The 21,682-nt window shown below is 41.7% G+C and overlaps 1 protein-coding gene across 1 annotated transcript in view; it reads right to left on the reverse strand.

Annotated features, from left to right (window-relative positions):
- KIAA1217 (KIAA1217 ortholog) overlaps positions 1-21,682 on the reverse strand; it is a 371,380-nt gene that overhangs the window by 342,835 nt on the left and 6,863 nt on the right. The window contains exon 2 of the mRNA XM_075082645.1: positions 11,904-12,018. Within this exon, the coding sequence (XP_074938746.1) occupies positions 11,904-11,967 (64 nt within the window). The 5' untranslated portion in view covers positions 11,968-12,018. The remainder of the gene's footprint in view (positions 1-11,903; positions 12,019-21,682) is intronic.

The raw sequence follows: 21,682 nt of genomic DNA on the forward strand, positions 1-21,682 counted from the left end.
CTGTGAATTTCTACCTTTTTTCCTTCCTCCACTACTCTTATCTCAAGACTATAAGCCTGATCTTCCCTTCAAATCCCATGTTTCCACTAATATTTTCAAGGAATTACTGCATCGACAGCCTGACAAAGGCACCCTTGAGAGGCGTGAATGACTACAGAGGGGGAGCTGGGTTCAAACTCTTTGATAAATTGGTCTGAGCAAAAAGACTCTACAAGATGCACAGAATTGTAAAATTCGTTTTCTTCTTGAATCCATTAGCAGATCTGAACAAATTCGTTTTGACAAACACAGCACATTCTCACTGACCACAAAAAAAAAATAATATTGAAAGGAGATCTAAGGCACTCCCCAGAGCTGTATGGAAAATAAAAGGCTTCTTAGAGCAATGTTTAGACCAGCACACTAGGCTGACAGAAAACTAGAGGTAAGTTTTCAAATCACAGCATCCACCCACTAGCTTTGTCAAAGCTTTGCTGCTCAGCATAAGCACTGTCATAGCATGCCAAGGATACAAGTAAAGGATAAGGGTCCACGTCTGGAAAGTGGGGCCGTGCCAGCATTACACCTCCTGTCCAGGGTTGATCTCTGCATCCCACAGCAGCATTATGGGGCTCAGCTGCTCTCATACCCTACAGTCCTTCCCACAGCCAACAATGGTTTGCTTTGATTTGTTGGCAGTGAAGCCAAAGGAGATGGAGGAAGCTGTTCAATCCTGGCAGAAGCCAAACTTTTCTGATTATCTCACCCTCAACAAAACCCAACATGCACTTGTCACACAACTGAGTGAGGATAGCACTGCAACAGTGATGACTAACCCAGACAGCTGTAACTCTTCTGTTTACTACGAGGAACCTAAGAATTACTAGGAGAAACAGCACAGCAGCTCAACATGTACAAGCATCCCAAAGAGGAGCAAGATTAAGACTAAATATTTAAACAAATGTAATATTGAAATAATAAAACAGACCGTAAGTAAAACTGAATAGATGTTAACATATACATGTATAAACTCATGCCACTCTGTGCCTCACCACTGCACCCAGAGCTCTCCAATTTTTATTGATTGTATGGCAGCTATTTCACATAGAAAGCTACACACACACACACTCAGGAACCACATTATGTTTAACCAGAGCTTAAAGCATTCCCTTTGACACAAAAAATATACACGTCACTCTGGGACAGGCCACAGCAGGAACTGGCACAGAGTCCACCTGGAAGATGAAGACACTGAAATTCAGGTCTCTACACCCAGGTCCCAACATGGGTAGAGGGGAGCAAGCAGCTGAGCCCCACTCCAGCTGACACAGGGGGCTGAGCTCTGGACCACTGCACATGTCACAACATTTCACTCATATACAAGCCCATAGCTAACAGGAACAGGAAGAAAATAAGACATCGACTTGTTCTTTTGGCTGCCAAACATAAGTGCTGTGCAGAGCGTGAAGGATTCACATGCACACAACTCCTTTCCATCATTAGGGGATCCTGAGTATGTGTCACCTGTCCTCGTAAGGTGTGCTACAGGGTACTGAGTGCTCTGGGACAAGGATTTCCATTTTCCCCTTACCTTTGGGGCTGTGCATTAGGATATACATACCCTGCAAGGACAAAGGACGGGACAGGGAGGCCTGTCGTCCCAGGCAGTGTCCCAGTGGTCACAACCTAGCTCCTGGAACAGTGCAGTTATGGATGCCAAAAGGATGCACCACCAGTACTGCATCAAGGAAGACCCTTTAGCCCAGCTCTACATAAACTTTCCCGTGGTGAGAAACTGTGGTTCAAATTCTGCTGTGAACAGGGCAGAGAATGGATTTTAAATTGGACCTCTTTCCTCTAATATTTTACCTATCAAGCTAAGGACATTTTCCAACTTTCATTCTGTGGGTCAGTGAAATGTAATGACACGCATTAAAGGGAATTATTTTTAAAGCACATCAACACAACAGCAATGGAATGGTATCACCGGTGCTTCAGAAGAAAAACCCACACGAATATTCACATCTTTTATTCATATATTTTAGTGAGACTAAAAGCTCACATACTTTAAGATTCACATAAGATAAAATATTGTATATACATGAGGATGAAGGCTGCAACAGTCCTTACTATTCTCAGGTTCCTGGATACAATGAAAAAGATTGATGGACTTTGGAAGAAGCCTGCCCACACACACAGCACCGTTTCATATCTTTTTTCACATTCAGATCACACAGGAGACAGAAAAGAGTTACCAGATGAGACAGTTGTGTTCCTTTCCTCGCAGACAGTTTTAAAGCTGTTTGCCATGCCTATCTAAGTATTTTTATTTTTTTAACTCATGTTGCATCCATGCAGGAGGCAAACCAACACTAAAAAAATAAGTGCTGACATAACAGCAGTAGATAGGGAGGATGGCTCATTTAAACTAAACTACATATTTGCCAGTCATGCCAAAGATTCTTGTTTGGCTTTCCTTGTAATTGCATGGCAAGTGCTGCCTCTTTGGGCAGAAGACTCATCCCGAGGGACCACACATAGCATGCCCCTGCTTTCTGCCTCAGCCAGCAGCACAAACCAGCACTGCACAGCAGAAAGGAGGCTCACACCCAGCAGACTCCACGTGATGCTAATGACCTTCCTATTCATTATAATCTTCTTGCTTTGGGGACCTAAGGAGGTAGCAATTGTGTAGTTATCAAAATATTTGTCTTCAGATTTCTACCTGTTTTTAAACATAGGATGGACCTAAGACTGAACCTGAAATACTTATTGACTTTCCTACTATGAATAAGGATGGGTCTGAGCTAGCTACTGTCTTTTTCAAATGTATTTCACAGTTTCCCACTACATACTATTGAAAAGGCTGTTAGCTCTAGATGAAGAGGCTAGAATAACTCCAGAGAGCATGTCTTCTTTCTGAGAGAAGGTTCAATTTGATTTTGAGTGAACAGACAGTCACCTATGAAAGTGTTTTTAATAGACCTTATTTCCATCCTAGAAAACTGACCTACTCAGGTCCGAGCCACATGCAAGAGATATGCAGAGCCCCTAGGAATTTCAATTACCAGCCATAGATTATAGTATCTGCAGCAAGCATGCAAGCAGCTCCAAGTTTTACTTATCTTTTGCAGCCAATGAATCTGATGAAGCTGATTCAATGACTCAGGGATTCCTAGAGAGAATGAGTCCTGAATTAAGTCACGCAGCTACAACTTCACGTAGGTAAAACACACAGAGGAGTAATAGACAGAAATAAGCTTCAAGCAAGTTGGGGTTTTTTTTGTTTTGATTTATTTTTCTTTGCTATCATCTAAAGTACCATTAAATAATGGAGAGCTGGCATTACTTACTAACTGGGTTGTTAAACTACGAGTTTTGCTAGACTACACCCGGAAGAGCAAACATTTGTGCATAAACATAGCACTGTAAGTATAGAGTTTTATTTTGAATGAGGTTCTTGCAATGCTAATCCATGATTTCCACTTTAGGATTAAAATCTTCCTATGCAGAACCCCTTGTTATGGACACTCCCAAACTGCACCCAAGATGCTCATAAATACTTATTAGGAGATGGCACCTTTCAGAAAAAGCACATAAAAGCTGTTCTCCAGAAATAATACACATTTCTTGTGAGCCTGCAGATGGAATTGAAGTTACTGATTTTGACCTCTGATGATTGCTATCATGCGTGATAGCATTAGCAGAGATATTCATAGCTAGAGCGCTCCACCAAGACGAACAGTTCCCAGTGCAGTGTTTCCCCTATTCTCACAACACATATTTCTCACCCTGTCTGCCAGAATCCAGATTTGTTTTAGTAACAAGACCATCTGCTTTTTGAAAAGGTTTTTTTTTTTTTGGGATGACAGATGGATGAGGTTCAAATTCTTGTTGCAACCAGCAATGAATTTTTACAATTCATTGTCTCTGCTGCTTACTGTCTTGCTTTAATTACTTGACAAGAAGAACTGTCATGGGAGGAGAAAGAGTTTTCCAAACGCATAAAATTTTGAAACCAAAATAAGCATATAAAATAAATTTCTGATGTTTTAACTACAAATAGTCTAACTCCAGGTTTGTAACCTAGTTCTGTAATCCTGTATTGGCTCAGGTTTCTCTTTCATGTCCCAGAATAAAGGGATGTGGAAGCAGAGGGAGTACTTTAAGGGGCTATCTAGAGTGTTATAAGCATCATTTCTCCCCCCACCCCCAAGTCTCAAAATATTATGTGGCTCTTTCAAAGTCTTAGTTCTTGAGGTCTGGTGTTCACAAAAGAGACACACTTGCTCTTATAAAGCTCACAAAAACACAATAGACTTCTAGCCCTCAATATTTAAGGAATAAAAACTTCAAAAGTTGGTAGGCAGATTTATGGGGTTTGCTTAAATTCTTTCATATTTTAAACACCTCTCCATTTTAATTTCATATTTAATACCCTTTTTGGAGTGACAAGCTTGGAATAGCAAATAAACCTCCGTGATACCACAAAAATGTAGTAAGACAGTCCCCACTAATACCGTGCTGCCAAGCTGGCAAGCCTTGATCCACAAGCCATAAATTAGACATCCACTAGCCATGAGCGCCCCACTACATACATCAGGAGGAGGGAGGCACTGGGAAGTGCCATCGCTGACCACAGCTGTATCAGGTCTGCACCCGGGCTCCAAACCAATGTCACTAAGTTGCCCACAGCCTCATCAGCGTTTTACTTATTGCCCAATGGTCAGGGACTGGGGTTAACTACCAGCCTCTGCCAGTCATGCATGTAGCCCCAAAACGGGATGTACGCTTGGATTAGGGAGAGCTTCAGGCAGCTGAAGAGCCCCATGTTGCTACTCTACTATGACAGGAGACCTAAGCTGCGTGCAAACAGGGGAAGGAGGGGAGGGGAGCTTTGTTCTTCGAAACAAATAATTGCGCAAAACACTAAACGATCCTCTAGTTCACATCCCTATATAATGCCACAGAATTGTTCCATCTGTGAAAATATTTCAGTGAACCACATCAAGTTTATATCCATTTCTTAACAGTAAATAAATGCTGCCTGTACAGCTGCAGGCACCAGCCTCACCCTGCACCTCCCACGCCCTGATAACCCACCGTGCCAGCCTCACAGACACGCACCGCTGAGAAGGGGCACATCCATATCTCAAACGAGGCACAAATGCTACAGAAAAATCGAGCTCAGATTAACGACATTTGGAATCTGTCCTTTATTATTCATTCACTATGGAGCCTTTGTAGGCTTCAGCCTTGGTTTCAATGAACTGACTGTTTCAAGAAAAGGAGAAAAAAAAAAAAACAGATGGAAGAAAGGAGAAAGTCTACAGGGTAGGGGGAAGCCTGACAGCAGAAACAGAAGTGTAAAGCAAGAAATAAAACAAAACCAAAACAAAACTATCAGGTTTTTTGCTCCAGTTGCTTCTTGATTTCCCAGAAAAACCAAAAGCAGATGCTTTAATTTACTGTTTCCATAGTACTGTTTAGTGTGCCTTCATCTATTTCCTGATGTTATTCCCATTTTTCCCTCTCATTTACTAATAGAAGGAATGAAAGATCACAAATAATATAGACAGGAAAAAGTGACAGCCAACGCATTTTTCATCATGTTAAAAATAATTTTCAAGATAAAGTCCTTACTAACCATGTTCTCCTCCAAAAATAAATATAATAATCTACTCCTCAAAATCAGTACAGTATAGATGCTGCCAAGCCTCTAAAACTACCTGTTATGGTTTTGATTGGTTGGGGTTTTTGTTTGTTTTTAAATATGACTAAAAAAACTCACCTAAAAACCAAGAAAGCACATTTCATATGCAAGCATTTTCTAGCACAGCAATGATCATTGTTCTCACATCCATTTCTTTGTACTCTGAATCTACGACCATTTTTCACACATTCTTTTTAAACCCTGATTAATTTAACAGAAAAAGAGTAGGCCAGAAGGAATCTCTGTATTGAAGACATTTCTCCTAAACTCATATTGGATCCAAAGCAGCCATGATTATATATCACAGGAGCAATCTATTTAAAACTAAGATAGCAATAAAAGCAGTACAGAGAAAAGTATTTGAACAGCACTGACAAACTCCACCACTGTAATGTTTTCCCCATAAGTCTTATCAAAATTCTAGCACTGAATCTTTTTTCTCTTTTTGAATGCTGGGATACTCCAAAGGTTATTTTTAAAAGAAAACACCCACAGAGGTTACTGACTGATGCCTGCTGCACTTCACAATGCTTGTCTGCCTGTGCATCACACTGCTCCACTACACGCTCTCCTGTACCTGAGTGGCGCCAACAGGGCTGCACACTGGCCCTTGCACCTCACCAGACATTTTAAATAAAAAAAGTTGATAAATAATTTCTCCTCTACAACACTCAAAGGTCAAATAATCTCTATGCACCTTCAGCAATGACCCACTTCATCACAGAAACTGTGAGGGAGCTGCAGCTGAGACTGCCAGTGATCCACGGAGGTTAAGCAGTGATACTGACCTCTCCCAGGCTGTGGTCAGCAATAAGAAACAAATCACCAGCTTCATAGCAGGTCCCTCAGCCCTCCTGACAACCAAAAAACTGCAGGAATATTTCAGCCCCAGAGGCTAGTGAAAGGCTTAGGAGTAAAAAACAAAACAAAAAGAAGACCCAGACAGAAGATAGTGTGCTGACACAAAACTGGGAGGGAGCATGAAAAGACTGTTAGGGATAAACACTCTGCAGTGGAGGGTCAGCCATACAGGATGGGATATCTTCCATTTCCCTGAAAATGGTGCTAGATAATGGGGTGGGGAGGGGAGGAGAACAACAAAAACAAACCCACACCTCAGCAGTAAACTGCAGAAGGAGATGGTCCCAGGTTCAAATGACTGATATGAAACATTACCAAAGATCAGATCTCAGTCTGATTTGGGCCGAGGGCCCTGTACATGATAGAAGACACAAATTTCAGCCCTGCAGGGGCAGCAAACACCAACTGAGCATCAGCTGCTGGATGTTGAGTAAATAAAACTTCCTCACAGAAGCAATGAGAAATCTCTCTATCCTGATACAGGGTTCAGCCCCCATGTCCTTGAGCTTCAGATTCTGGAAAAGTCCAATGTGTTTCCCTAGTTACACTCCCCACCGCCAAAAATACATGTACTTCTACAGTTCTCACTTGAAGAATTATCCATTCTCCTCAAGTTCATGACAGACCAAAATTACCCTTTCCCATCCCAGAGGGAAGAAAACATCCTTCTCGGAAGGAGCAATCAGGTGGTCAGAGTCCAAGATAACTTTGCAGCTAATGAGGAACAAAGATGAAGAAACCAAGCAGTTCCTCAATATGCTACCCCAGTGGTGGACTGTCAGTGCTAAAAGACAACAGTCCTCTCTTCCACAGAGGGTCCTGTAAGTCCTCCTGAATAAAACAAGGGGGAAAAGGAAGACAATGGCTCTGCAGGTCTTGGCAAGGTTGTAGGAATCAACACCCAGCTGGGTGAGACCCCTGCTTCTGAGGCTACGTGCTGTGGGCAGCTTTTATCTTAGGATGCACCTGCTTTGAAAACGGGTATAGGCTCATTGCCTAAGGCAGAGCATGATGGTCTGGGGCTCACCATGAGGCATCGTGCATTTATTGTGTTAATGTTGCCCAGGTCATGCCCACAGCAATTGCTGAGCCCATCCTTTCAGGACAACATGATGGTAGATGGTCTCCTTATTGGAATTTCAGTTGAAGGCACAGCTTTTCACAGCCTGGTGAGGAGGGGGTAGAACTATCATCTCAAAGAACAGATAAATTTAAGTCTCCAACTGAAATAGACATCTTTATGTTCTCACCAAAAATGTACTAGGGCAGTGCCAAGGGCTACAGAACTGAGGCTATAGTAAGTGGTAAGCGAATCTGCTCCAGCATGGAAAAGGCAAGGAGGAACACGGGGCCTCCTCATCACAGCTGCATCCAGCATGTCAGAATCCAGGAGCTCCTAAGAACTACATCTTGGAACACAAAAGAAGGTAAAAAGGATCTTGCAATACTCATTTTTACAGACCATCTGCCTCTCTCAGGACCTTGCAATCTTCAGAAGAATAATTTTGCAGATATTATTTAAAATATGTATAAAAAAGGCTACAGAGATAGGGAAATGCTCTCAGTGCCAAGTCTCTTGACTTGCCAGGTCTGAGATGGAATCCAGACTACATATACCTTTTTATTAATTTTTTGAAAAGCAGGGTAGAGCTTAAAAGATCAGCAAATTGAATATTTGCTCAGGATGCAGTTTCCTCCCATAAAATACAATCACCTCATGAGAATATCTGCAATACAAGTATCCCATCACAGGATGGGCAAAGTTTACAGTCATCCCAGAAAGGAAGGAAGGAAGGAAATGAGTAAAAAGAAGGAAAGGGCTGACAGAGAAGTACCATACAACTAGGGTGTTCCCTCTTGATTAACATCCAAAAGGAGATGAAAGCGGAAAAGAAATTCAGAAACCACACACCCCCAGACGCACACAAAAAGAACAAGGAGAGAAAACAGACCTGAGAGCAGCACTGGCAAAGGCAAAATCTGTAAAGTAAAAGAATTCTGACTCATTCAAATGACCGAGAAAGTGAAAATCATATATCAGGTACATCTGTTTTGCTTATGTGCACAGGCACAGGAAAGGCAGGTTGCGAGTGCCTTATGCATAGTGTCAAGGAAAGCCCATTTCCAAGTTGGGCACTTGAAATACAAATACCCAACATGAATACATACACAGAGATAAGAAAAACCTGAAGTGAAAAATACCGTGCAACACAGGAACACCTACACACATTTTCTTTTCCCACAGGAAAAACAATAGATTTGAAAAACAGCTATGAAAACAAAACACCTTCAAAACATGCAAGTTTGATAAGCAATGAGCATTTAATGCAACGAGCCAAATAAATGTAGTGAATGTCCACAGCAGCGAGGGTAACAGCATTAAATACCAAAAACCAATCACAGTATTCCTTTAACCTCCTAATTTTTACATAATTCTCCAAGTACAAGCCTGGGAATGGTGCAGGGGAGGGAGAGGCATAGGAGTGCCAGGCTCATGAAGCTTGAGCTACTCAACAGCCTTCATCCCCAGCTCCCCAGCCACTGCAGCAGCAGCTTTTCAGCTCCGAAGTGGGGGGAACAACCACCACACAAAAACCAACCAGAAAACCCAAACGCACCTCCCTAGACTGGAGCTGGAAGGGAACTACAGCTCAGCTCTGGGAAACCAGGCAGGTTTGGCCAAAGCTGGGGAAAAGCCACATGCTGCAGCTCCACCACACCACATAACTGTTTCCATTTTGGGATTAGGTTGCCCAAAATGGACCAGTTTCATTTGATACTATCAAACTGTTTAAAAACAGCTACTGGTATAAAAAATAATCAGCCTATAGTGAATACCAGTTACAGCTGTATGTGAATCAACTGATACCCCCAAAAATCTACTGCTGGAAAGTGCTCACATATAAAAGCACCATTAAAAACAACCATAAGGCAAATTTCTACTGAACTAAAAATCACCCTACTCTAAATAAATGAACAGTGGAAAAAGTTTACAAAAAAATCTCTGAAAAAGATATGCTTAAAGCAGTTACTAAAGGTTGGAGTGGCACTAACCAGATTTACATGGAGGGACTGAGACACCACCCCTCCAGACCCCACTTCAAAGCTTTGCTGCCTCCCAGCTTCAGTTAATAGCAAAACCCCAAACGGGAGGTCACTTGCAAGTACTAAACCTACTTAAAAATAAAAAAAATAAAAGTAGTACCTCAGATTCAAAGAAGGCGTCTTGCACAGACCCAAGCCTTGCCCTCAGAACCATAAGCATAGGAGAAAGGTGAATTTAAACTCAGTCTATCCATAGGCAGCCAATAACCACCGCAAAGCATGATGAACAGACACAACTTCAAACACCTGATCTAAGAGGGGTGGTTCAGCCTCACGAAACCCAAAAGACTAGCAAGAGCACAATCCCTCCAGTAGCACAGAGAACAACCATGGTTCTCAACATGTTTGTTCCCCGAAGAGGACATGATCAGAAGTTAAAGTGACTGTTACCAATGTATTGATAGTACTCTGCTGATACGAAATTCACAAGCAGCTTCATAACAATATGGGCACAACAACAATTCACATTGCTTCACAGACACAGCACTCACCCACCCCTACTGTGAGTCTTCCCAAAGGAGATGCCCCAGCACACCACCCCTCAGGCACCAGAGCAACAGGCCACAGTCAGTGCTATCAAGAACTACCAAAGCAGTCCACTTCAACAAAATAACTTGCTAGCCCTGACCATGCAGACAGACTCCTCTCCCACGTTGTCTCCGTTCCAGGGGAAGGCAGGAAAACAGGCCCAACAGGCTGTCGTCTGAATTGACAGGCCTCTAGGCAGAACAGCATCTCCCTCGCAATCGTGATCATCTCCCAAACAAGATGATGGGACGAGTTGGGAAATAACTGATTAACAGCATGACTTCAAAAGATCATTTCCTGAGAATCAGACTACTTCTAAAAATCAGCAGCATCCTCCCCCATTACTTCAGACGTTGACAATGGATGTCAATCACTGCATAAATGGGCTGATACTTACTAGAGCAACTACAGTAGCAGACCAAAAATGCAACTATTTAGCCTCAGGAAATTCAGGGAATTAAAATGCATGCTTGTCAGAGTCTAAATTAAATCCAAAGGGCAACACTCCATCAGTAATCTACAAGTTTTCTAAACCAAAGGTCTGACGAACCACCCCAGCATCAGCCTGAGTTACCTACATATAACAGGATAATTTCTTCTCAGCTCTGCTTGGCGTATTCAGGCTCCAGACTGTCCAAGAGGATTCAGCTGGACTGTTCTTTGTTGTACAAAGCCAAGAGACAATATTTCTTCTTTTCAGATACATCTCTCCATCCTGCCCATACATACATAGAGTTAAAGCAAATTATCAGATGCCAATCAGTACTTTAATTGTCCGCCCTCTTGGACATAAAGCCCAGCTGGATTAATTCCTGGAGATTCGCCTTAGGCTCAAGTGACTTCTTGCCAGAGCTATTAGGATAAGGACCCAGGTCTAGAAGTCCACAATTCTGTCTAACAGCTGATAACCACTCATAAATCTGCAACCACTGACACACAAATATCTTGATTTATTCTCAAAGATGAGAATCATAAGCAGTGTTTGCTGTGGCTCAGCAAGACTCCCTAGCAGACATACTGATCTATGCACGAATAAAGCCATAAAGAGTGACCCAATTCCAATTCAGGCACTGAAAACAGTCAGATGCCTTTCTTAGAGGATCAAACAGGAGGTCGCAGCTACCCACCACACCTTAGTTTTACAAGAGGGAAATGATTCAACCAGAGTACTGAGTAGAAAATAATTATTCCAAAACAGGTAGCATCACCTAACAAATTTTAGCAATACATGGAATATGTGATGGGAGTCAGGCTGTGTGAGGGAAATAAATTGTTCAGGGCAGAGAAGACAACGATTTTCCAGGAACTTGTTACTTTTGAAAGAGGACAGCAAGAAGACATTCCAGATGCACCTCGTCTAAACTACCTTCCCCACCCAAATGCTTACCTTTTATACAAAAAAGGGACAATGAAGGGGCAACTCAACATCTTAATGACCATCTCCAACTCCTACTAATTAAGCCTCTATACCCTCCCCATCCAATATATAGCCACCTCTCCAGAGGAAACTGTCTCCCAAGCCCACCAGAAGCTAAAGAAAATGCACATGCAACCACCACTACCCAGTAGATCTTCTTCCAACACACACAAAGCCAGGAAAGCGCAATAAGATGAACAAGAAGGGGCCAATGAAAGCTGCCCATGTCACCGCATTTGTCACAGCTACTGAACACAAGTGAGACATGGGCAAGCACTGGGGACAAGGTTTCACACTCACCCAGCTCCTTACAGGGGAGCACCACACTCCAGCAGGGTGGCCAGATAGCTCTGCCATGAGGCATGCCAGGGCATCGCAGCACAGCAGCTGCCAGCAAACTGTGACTTCAAGAAACCTAAAACAGTAAAAAAGCAAGTTAAGAGTGAATGTGCCAAAGCTCCTTTGAAAACCAGCACTGACGGCCTCCCACAGACAGCTGTGGCATTGCCACAGCTTAAAACCCTGCAAACAACACATCATCAAGGTTGACTAACCAAAACATTGTTAGTTAAAATGCAATTAAAGCTGGAAATATGAGCAATTTAACGCACCAGAAAATATTGCAATGATCTCAAACCCAAACATTTTTAACCCAATAGCGACGCCCTGCAGCAGTTATTAGCAAATAGATGATCTGACTCTTAAAGCATCGGCTGCCCTTCAGTGTTTCATCACAAGGCAGAGTTGACATATGCCTCAAGAAATTGAGCTCCCAGCATTTGTAATACTATCTTTCAGTTTTATTTCACCAATACCCATTTCCAAGCTTCATCCACCTGTGAGTTACTTTTAGTCATTTCAAATAACACATTATATCTAGAAACCATAAAGTTAAAAAGAACAATACATTATTTCTGATCATCCAAGAGTAACAGTATGAGTTTAAGTATTAACTATGCAATTAATGCTATTTAGGTTCAAGGTGATAATACCTTGAAATAATGAGGATTATCAAAAGTACACCAAAAAATTTATATGAATCTACTGGAAAGCTGAGATACAATTATGCAGTTTGCCCTTTAACTTGCATCTGACAGTGGTTTAAGTGACATTTTCCAAACTTAAGGCCAACAGTCTATATTCACAAAGTCTTGTAGGCTGATAATCGCAGCCTATGCTCTCTCAAAACAAAAGTAGTTTTAAGAACACTGCTCAAAAGTAGGGAGTCACTGGTCGCATCTGAAAACCACTGGCTGCATTAGTGAGGCTCAAACTACCCAAAGAGAAAGCAAAAGGCAGAATCCCAGTACCTCTGCCCCTCCTTGCTTCCGTTTCCCGGCAAAAGAGCACAGCACTGGAAAGACGCTTCCATATTGCCTCCAACATCAACATCAAGACTCGCAAGTGGCATTTTTCAGAACAAGCTTAGACAATCCATTAACAAGAACCACAGATTCCTATCTAGGATTAAAAGGGCTGATGTACTTGAACACATACAGGTAAGTGAGCCAGGAGAAGGAAGAGGAGCCAGAGAGGGCACTAGGTTTGTGTCTTCCAAATTAAGGATGGCAACACTACTTATTTAAACCTGAATGCAGTCTACACAATCACAACTGGCATAATCAAAACCTTTTGTATAGGCTATCCTTGATTAAATTAGGTTAATTTTCACTATAAATTTGGAAAAGAATGACTGGTTAAAATATCATATAATATCCTTTATCCAAAGATTGCTGTAGTTAAAGGAGAACACAGTTCATCCTTCATACAAAACAGAAGAGGCTAAATTGCTCAAACACAAAAGATAACTCAAATTCAACTACCAAGTTGTGCCCAGCAACTCTGTAATAATTGCATACGGAACACAAACAGGCTTTGTGGAGAACTCATAATATCTAATCAGCTATAATTGTAAATTTTATTTTCCATTTGTAAATTACCAAGGGAGCTAACTAGAGAACAGGGGATGTAAAATAATATTCTAGGTGGGGATATTTTGTTAACACATAAGCCTCTACTATGCCTTCCCTAATGCCTGCAAGGCTTTTCTGCTTCTGAACTTATTTTAATTGTTAGCTTCTTTTTGAAGCTATTTCAACTATAATGCAAGCGATGCTCTAACAAAGTCTCAGCTCTGTGCTATTTTCCCCAAACAGTTCTTCTACATCATCTACAGATCAGGATGCTGAGATGTAGTTTCTATGCTCACGTGCATCTCTGTTTCTGAGGAATATCAATATTCTCATCAAGTGAGATGTTTCAAATTTTCTAGACTGTAAAAAACACCAAACAAAAAAACCCACACCAAAAAAACCCAAAACCCATACACCTTTGACAGGTGTGTCGTTTTCCCACATCAACCCTGTTTTGGCACTTAACCCACCTCTCCCTTCCCCAACTGCCCAGTTCCTGACCAGTCCTGCTAAGCCGTGCAGCTCCACCATCGAGCACAGCTTTCTGGAGCCAGGGGAGGTGTCTACAGGGTCCAGCCAGCGGCACAGCCCAGGCAGCACCACACCGATGTACTTCACACTCCTCCCTTACAAGGTTCATCCTTTGTGCAAGCAGATCTGGTAATTCACATTCCTCTCCAAACTTGCCTCTGCCAACACTTATTTTTCAGATGCACAAGCAGTTACCCTCATCCTAAACTCCCAAAACACTACCAAGAGCTGCACTAAAGACATGATGTACTGGGTACCTCAGCAGAAAGCAAATGGAAGTCGCCTTATGCTTAGAGCATCCAGACCCCATGACTCTTATTGCTTAAGGGATGTTTCTGACATCGTCCCATGTCATGCCTTCCCTTTGATGGCATCTGACTACATTGTGCCACCAATTAAGGTGCCACTGTGACAGGGACCCTTCCAGAAGTGCACAAGCACTGGGCAGCCCAGCTTACGCCTTTGTCTCCTGCTCCAGCAGTGACAGACCTTTCAGTAACGGAAAACTATTGTCAGCTACATCTGTAAGTGGAACTATCCAAAACTAAATACAACTTAAAAGGGGAATAATATAAGAAGAGAACCAAAGGATACTGGCCTGCCTTATGAACAGATTCTTTTCTTTTTAATAAGCTTAAATGTGCTTCTTCAAGGCCAGCAGTCAAGGAAGTCAATACCCCATTTTGCTAGCCCTGCTACAGGAGCCACACCGAGCTCGCTGAAAACGCAAAGGGAAAATAAAAAAGCCAGAAAGTAGAAAGTCCCTCCATTCTGCAGCACTCTGACAAATAATATGTAGATGGGTGGAAGAATTAAGCCATAATTAGCAATCTTGTTAACCCAGGTAGTCATCTTGTGTCCTTTAACCAAGCGGGGGGGAGAGAGAAAAAGCAAGCTGTGACAGGTTGTAAAAAAGCAGTGACAGGTTGTAAAAAAGCAGTGACATAATGTCACTTTTCTGACAACAGCAGCTGACAATTTTATACAATAAATAATGCTATTTTATAGTAACAAGTACATCATCAGCAACACAGTAAAGTTAACATTAACAGTGACAGAGATTATCGCTGTTCTCTATTAATCTGCATTCTTTACAGATGGCTATTTATGAAAATTAAGCATGAAGCTGAAAGGTTATCTATGGCCATATTAGCAAACATCTGCTTGCAATTCTGATTTCATGTTTGCATGCTATTCTTGGAAAAGCAACCATTTTCGAGAAGTACCAGATGTGACCAAGTGTTCTTAATCGTAAAATATTCGTTTTAGCAAGATAAAAGTTCAGTGAAAAAGCAGGGCCAGGAAAGAAATCATATTCTCTGAAGACAGAAACTGCTTTGCCCCTGCCACTGAATACTCCAGGGAAAAAGTGTTTCTGAAGAGGAAAAAAAGTATTTTATTTAGCGTGCCACTACAGATAATTACTCTTCATTTTTTTTAATAAGAAACATTCAAAGGAATAAACATGAACTCAGTCTCAACTTTAAAGCTGACATGTTATGCATTATATGAACTGAACCACCTATTTACTCTCAGGCAGTGGGATTGACACGGTACCCTTCAATCCCCAGTAGCAGGAGCTCAAGCAGCCTTCCACAAACTGACTTTAGGCATCCTGACTTCCTCCCCAAATGACCTCACCAAGATCCCTCACTACCTTCCACAAGGGAGAGATGGTTAACTTTGGGATGGGAAGGTGTTGCAGGCAGCAGGCTCTCAAGGAAAGCTCTATGAGAGAATTAAGGTAGGCCAAACCAAGGAGGGAGGGGTCATTTAATTCTTTCTTAGAGCCTCGTTATGCTTACTTAATTCCTAAAAAGTAAAAAAAAAAAAAAGTTTCTGCACCTTCAAAATATTTGTTCATGATGTTTGATAGCTCCACTTTTCAAATTAGTAATACCGTAAATCCAAAATAAATTTGTAGATAAAGTGTCAATATATTTGCATTACAAGACAAAATGAAAGATGTACAGCTCCTTTTATATATATATAAACATACCCAGTTGCAAACATATACATTTTGGTTATAAACTATACTAGACACCTTTGTTTGCAGATACAGTGCTTCTGAAATTAAAGAAGAATGAAATGTAATAATGAAATATTAGAGTGAAGTATTACAAGTTTGGCCATCAACATTTATTGGCCTGATTTAAGGACTTTGTTAGAGTGTCATTTTAAATAAGGGGTCCTGAATAACAAAATAATTTTTAAAAAAGCAACCAAACAAAACTAAACCACTCACACACCCACACCCACACCCCCAGTGGTTCAGAATAGCTCTGCTAGGCTTGAAAATTACTCTTCTGGTGAACCCTTCATGCAAAATTCTGAGCAACACACTTCATTTACATCCCTAATAAATTTTCAGAGGAACGCTGTATCATATAAAGATTCAACTTCGGGAAAGCTCAGGTTTCCCAAATACCATATGACAAGAAAATATTGCAGTCCTAAACTTCTCTTCAGTCTGCAGTTCTTCCAGGGTTTTTGGTTTGGGTTTCAGATCTTGATGTTTCGTTGGGTTTGGTTTGGTTTCTTTAATTAGTTCATAGATTTAATTTAATCCCAGACTGGCAAATGACAACTCATAACATTTAAAGTAAAACTACACGTGACAATCAAAGACCTGGGTTATTAGCTGATACTGCTCATACATCCTTTTGTGTGAGGAACACTGATTATCACAAATCACAAGTATTAAAAAGTCATAAATGTTTTCTTTACCTACAGAAAAAGGAGTTTGATCCGGGAGACTACTGTTTCTTAAAATATCATCTTAGATCGTCTTCATGTTCTGTTTGGGGCATTCACTGAATTCATGATTCATAGTTTGAAGATTTCTCCATTGGAAGAAAATATTTCTTAAACAATTAAAATTCTCATATGACCTGGCTCCTTGTGCTGGAGCTTCAAGACTACAAATTATAAACCTCATAATGAAACCGAGTTAAATTCTGTATTCCGAATCTCCACTGTAATTTTTTATAAGTAAACTATTCATTTAGAAACAAATATGGCCACATTATTCAGTTTATAATATATACTTCCTACTACTCTCTCACTCCATATCTGATTCCCCTCTAAGACGCTCAGCTTCAATTTACATGGAATCTAGCAGCTTTTTCCCCTCAAATATTTATCAAGATTTTTTTGACACTATGTTTTTCTTACCCAACACACCAGTCTTGTGGTGGGAGGCAGAAATCCTAATAACTTCATAGTCGCTTAGGTCATGGAACTTCCTGAATGGGCAACAAATAAACAGATAGGAACCAGAGAATTCTTTTCAAATAAGAGAATTTGGAAGGTAACCTGTGCTCAAGATTTGGAGGTCTTAGTGTATCAAGAAAAAGCAAGAGAAAAATAGAAATTCAGCCGGTTTAAAATTCTTAAGAGTTTTGCATTAAACACACTAACATTTCAGAATTTTGTGTTTAAGCAAAGGCAGGAGTCAGCTCCTTCTCAAAATGCTCCTTTCCTTGTGACGGGGGAGCACAGTGCATGTTCCTAAATGGCATGATGCAGAGAGCAAAGAAAAGTGACTAAGAACTGAGCACTAATTTAATGGTGAATGAAGAGATTATCAAATAAAATTAAATTCTAAATATTAAAGCTTCTTTGTTCACCTCAGAAAACATGAGCCACCCTGTTCTTTTATGGCCTAGCAATGCTTTCACGTTTTGCTTCACTCCCTCGGCCGATAGGCTGCCCTGAGAGAAGGGGACTCTGCTGAGGGGCAAGTTATGCCACACGAGGCTATTTAAAGCTAACTAATTGAGCTGCGTAGCACAGCGTGTTTCCCATCCATGGGCCAAGCAGAGATGATGCCTGCAGTCACAGAACAGAAGGAAGAGCACACCTTGAGCTACCTATGCGGGAAGGCAATGGCTCAAGGACTCATCCTGGGACAGACAGGGGCAGTAGGATAGGGAAATGCAGAAACAGACACAGTAGCAGTAGGGCAAAGGAACAGAAACACCAGAAATAATTTGTTTAATGCAAAAGCACAAGCAGATCTCAAATCCTTCCAAGTCTCTTCAGCAATGATGCGCACTTTTGTAAACAAAAGTAGCTCTTAACATACTTTCCACTTGAAATGCATTCCTCCAAATGGAAGAGTAAAGAAGAACAGCTTCTGGTTTGGATATATGAAAGCATCCAAATGCTGTTCCTCACACACCTCTGCACCCTTGACACCATTTTGGGTGTAAGCCAAGGGGCCTAACACCCCACGCAGATGGGCAAGTCACACACACGCACAAGCGGTATGTTAGCTACTGTGCACAGGAACATCTGCTTTTAGCAATGGTGTCTTGAGGTCAGAAAGTTAGTCAAGGAAAGAACCATTTTCAGCAATCAGATAAGCTACGAAGCTATTATAAATTCATATGTTTTAGGTCTCTGCTATTCCTTAAAATTCTTCGAGATAAAAGAGTACCTTCACTCAATTCCTCTTGCATAAGAGAGCAAGACAAGAAGTTAAATGTGCAAAAATGAGGGGTTCCTGGGGGAGGGACGACGAGGACCCCATTCAGGATTGTCTCTGACTAGCATAATCCACCAGAGAAGCAAAAGGATAAACGAGACTTATGTTTTAAATATTTACATCACTGTACTTCATATCTTTGCATCTTAATAATTTTCAGCTTATTCTGTGCCCTTTACAGATATTTGTTCAGAATTTTTAAAATGTCAGCCATAAAAATAAAGCTAGTACGGAAAAGTAAAACTTTATCATTCACTAAAAGTTGCCAGCAACTCTAGAAGTCGGCTACGTGCCAGCAGCCTGTGCAAGAAAGAGACTCTTGTTCTTGCCCTGCATACAACGCCCCACATAACCTTTAAAACTCCGTTGGCCGCATAAAATAGCATTGATCCCAAAGTCCCTAGGAGTAAGGCCCTGCAAATAAGAAAGCTAAGCCACAGATGTCCTGTCCCATCCCGCGCCCAGAGCGGCGGGCGGCGAGGGGGCAGCCCCCCGGGGCAGGGGCAGGGGGTGTCCCCGGGGCAGGGCCGCCCCCGCGACCCGGCGCGGAGCCGCTGCGCTCCCTCCTGTGGCCGAGGAGGGCTTCAGCAGCAGCCCAGCCTGCTCACGCCTCTCCTTTGCCTGAGCACACGAACCCCGAGTTTAAGAAGGGGCAGCGGATGCTGAGCTCCTCCCCGCGCCGCAGCTTCCATTTAAGCTCACCTTCCCAGCAGAAGCGTGCCGATTCTCTTCTCAGTCCTCCCACAAACGCAAGTGTTTTTGCCTACGAAGGAGCAAATCCCGCTTAAAACACTTAATTGCTGCACCGGATGCTAGTGAATGGTCTAATTTATTGTGAATGATATAAAGCATTCAGAAGTCTGGTCTTTATTGAGCAATCCAGAGACCAAGCTCTGTGCCAGAGACCATGAAGAGAATCCCATAACAGAATTGGTTACAAGACTTGCATTATGAAAATACAAAAAGTACAGTAATAGGATCTTAATATCTACCCATGGAGACACTTGGCTTAAAACGAAAATTTGTAACATTTAGCATAAATGAGACCATACCCTGAAAGCAGTAAAAAAGAAAACAACCTACCAGTAAATCTGTACCTACAAGTAACCCAGGAAGGCACAGTGACCTCTGTCAGGTAGATGCAGAAGAAACAGTTGTCATATATTAGGGATACACTCTTTAAGTTAAAACAAAGTTAAAATCGAATTAATGCACTCATTGCATCATTTAGAAACTTTTAGATGCCATATTGCAATTGCAATAACAACATCAGAAACTAATAAACAACTGCGGGTTGTTAAACACCGAAACAATACAACTGAAGTCAAACAATTCCTGTGCATGCTGGTGCTCTGTTAACATTAAAGCAAACATCAGAAGGAAGAATCTCTCACACTTAGACTAATCTGTCTCCATGTCTTTGCCCTCAAGTTTTCCCCCATGGAGCTCCATCCATTAGAGCTGAAAAGAGGAGCTCAGACACAAGGCTTCGTGCAAACCCTGCCTTTTCAACAGTTGTGTCATTTACCTGCTTTGAGAGTAGTTAATGATGCTTATTAGCATGCTGACAGCTGATGTATTCATCATCAATACCATTAGTGAATACAGCAGCAGTTAGAAACTTACAGCAACAGATAAAGCCTGAGAGACTGCAACTGCAGACAGTGAACTCTAGCTCAGTGCCATTAGCGCTCAACAGTCCATTTTCTCATCATTGCCACCACACTAGAAAAAAAAAAAAAAAGGGAAATAGCTTTATGCTTTCCTGCCCCTATGAATGTTGAAGTTTGTTCATGCAGCTGCAGAGTTTCAACGGAAGGCACATAAACAGCCCTCAGCAACTTAAGATACTAGGATACAGGAGATGTGGGTTTAAACCTGCCTAGGCTAAGCAATCACTAGCAATTGCTGAATGTCTTTCCCATTTTCATGCCAAGTGATGCTGGAAGCACTAACTAGGGGCTGAAGAGTAGTAATTCCTTAAATCACTGTTCACATGACACCTACTAGAGGAGAACTCATGCTGACCTGAAACACTACTGACAGTTCTCCCAGCTACCCTGCTTGTCTTTGACCTAAAATGACCTGAACTATTCATAATCAGGTTCCAAGTTTCAGAGAAGCAGAAGTAAGTCAACATCTAAATGTTGGCTTTTCTAGCTGCACAACACAAAGCGACAAAGCTTCAGGAACTAGGTCCTGGTCTTGGCCACACGCACTGCTTTGCAAACGCTAGACTTTGGACTTCTCGCACACCTGATATTTGGCATTGCCTCAGATGCCTAAGCTCCATGGAGACAGGCTATCAAACATAACCCACACTCAGCATTTCCTTGATCTCTGTGCCTCCTGCCCCAGAAAGTGAGTTTTAGCTTGGATTCTGAGGCACCCAACTCCTCTGCATGGAAAAGAAACAGCCCAAGCACATCGGTGAAACACCTAAGTCAGGGAACCAACCCTCTGCTTCTAAAAATCAAATTGCAAAGCCTCCTGTTAGGCAACACAATGAAAGCAAGATCCAACACAGAAGCACGCACCAGTGATACAGGTTGGAGAAACTCATAATGCTATTTTCACTGTGAGGACAGTCAAGTAGCAGCACAGGTTGCCCTGAGAGGTTTTGCAGGCTCCATCCTTGGAGTTTTTCAACACATGACTGGATCAAGCCCTCAGCAACCTGATCTGATACCACAGCTTCCCCTGCTGCAAGCAGGAGGCTGCTCTGGAGATCTTCTGAGGTTCCTTCCAGCCTCATTTATCCTATGAGTCCTTATGATACATGCCACAACATGTCATGCAATTTGACCTTCATGTTATTCTAGCCTGTGGTAGTACCTCTCAGAGGCTAAACACAGATTACTAAAAACTGATTCCATGAAGAAGACTTTGTATCTTACCATTTTTGAAGTTCCAATCTGGCCCAAAATATTCTTTATTATTGGGAGGAGGTAATGCAAATAATTTTGAAAAATACTATCAGCTAGATACCGTTCTTCTCCAATCTGATTTCTGAAGCAATATGCTTAAAATCAATTTACGTATAAAATACACTGTCTTCATGCAACTTTTGCCTAACCCCAAATAAAATAACGAACTCTTCCTACTGGAAACCAACCAGATAGTAGATGACAACTCTCTTCTTTTCA

This window comes from Phalacrocorax aristotelis, chromosome 2 (assembly GCF_949628215.1).
Source record: "Phalacrocorax aristotelis chromosome 2, bGulAri2.1, whole genome shotgun sequence".
Classification (NCBI taxonomy): Eukaryota; Metazoa; Chordata; class Aves; order Suliformes; family Phalacrocoracidae; genus Phalacrocorax; species Phalacrocorax aristotelis.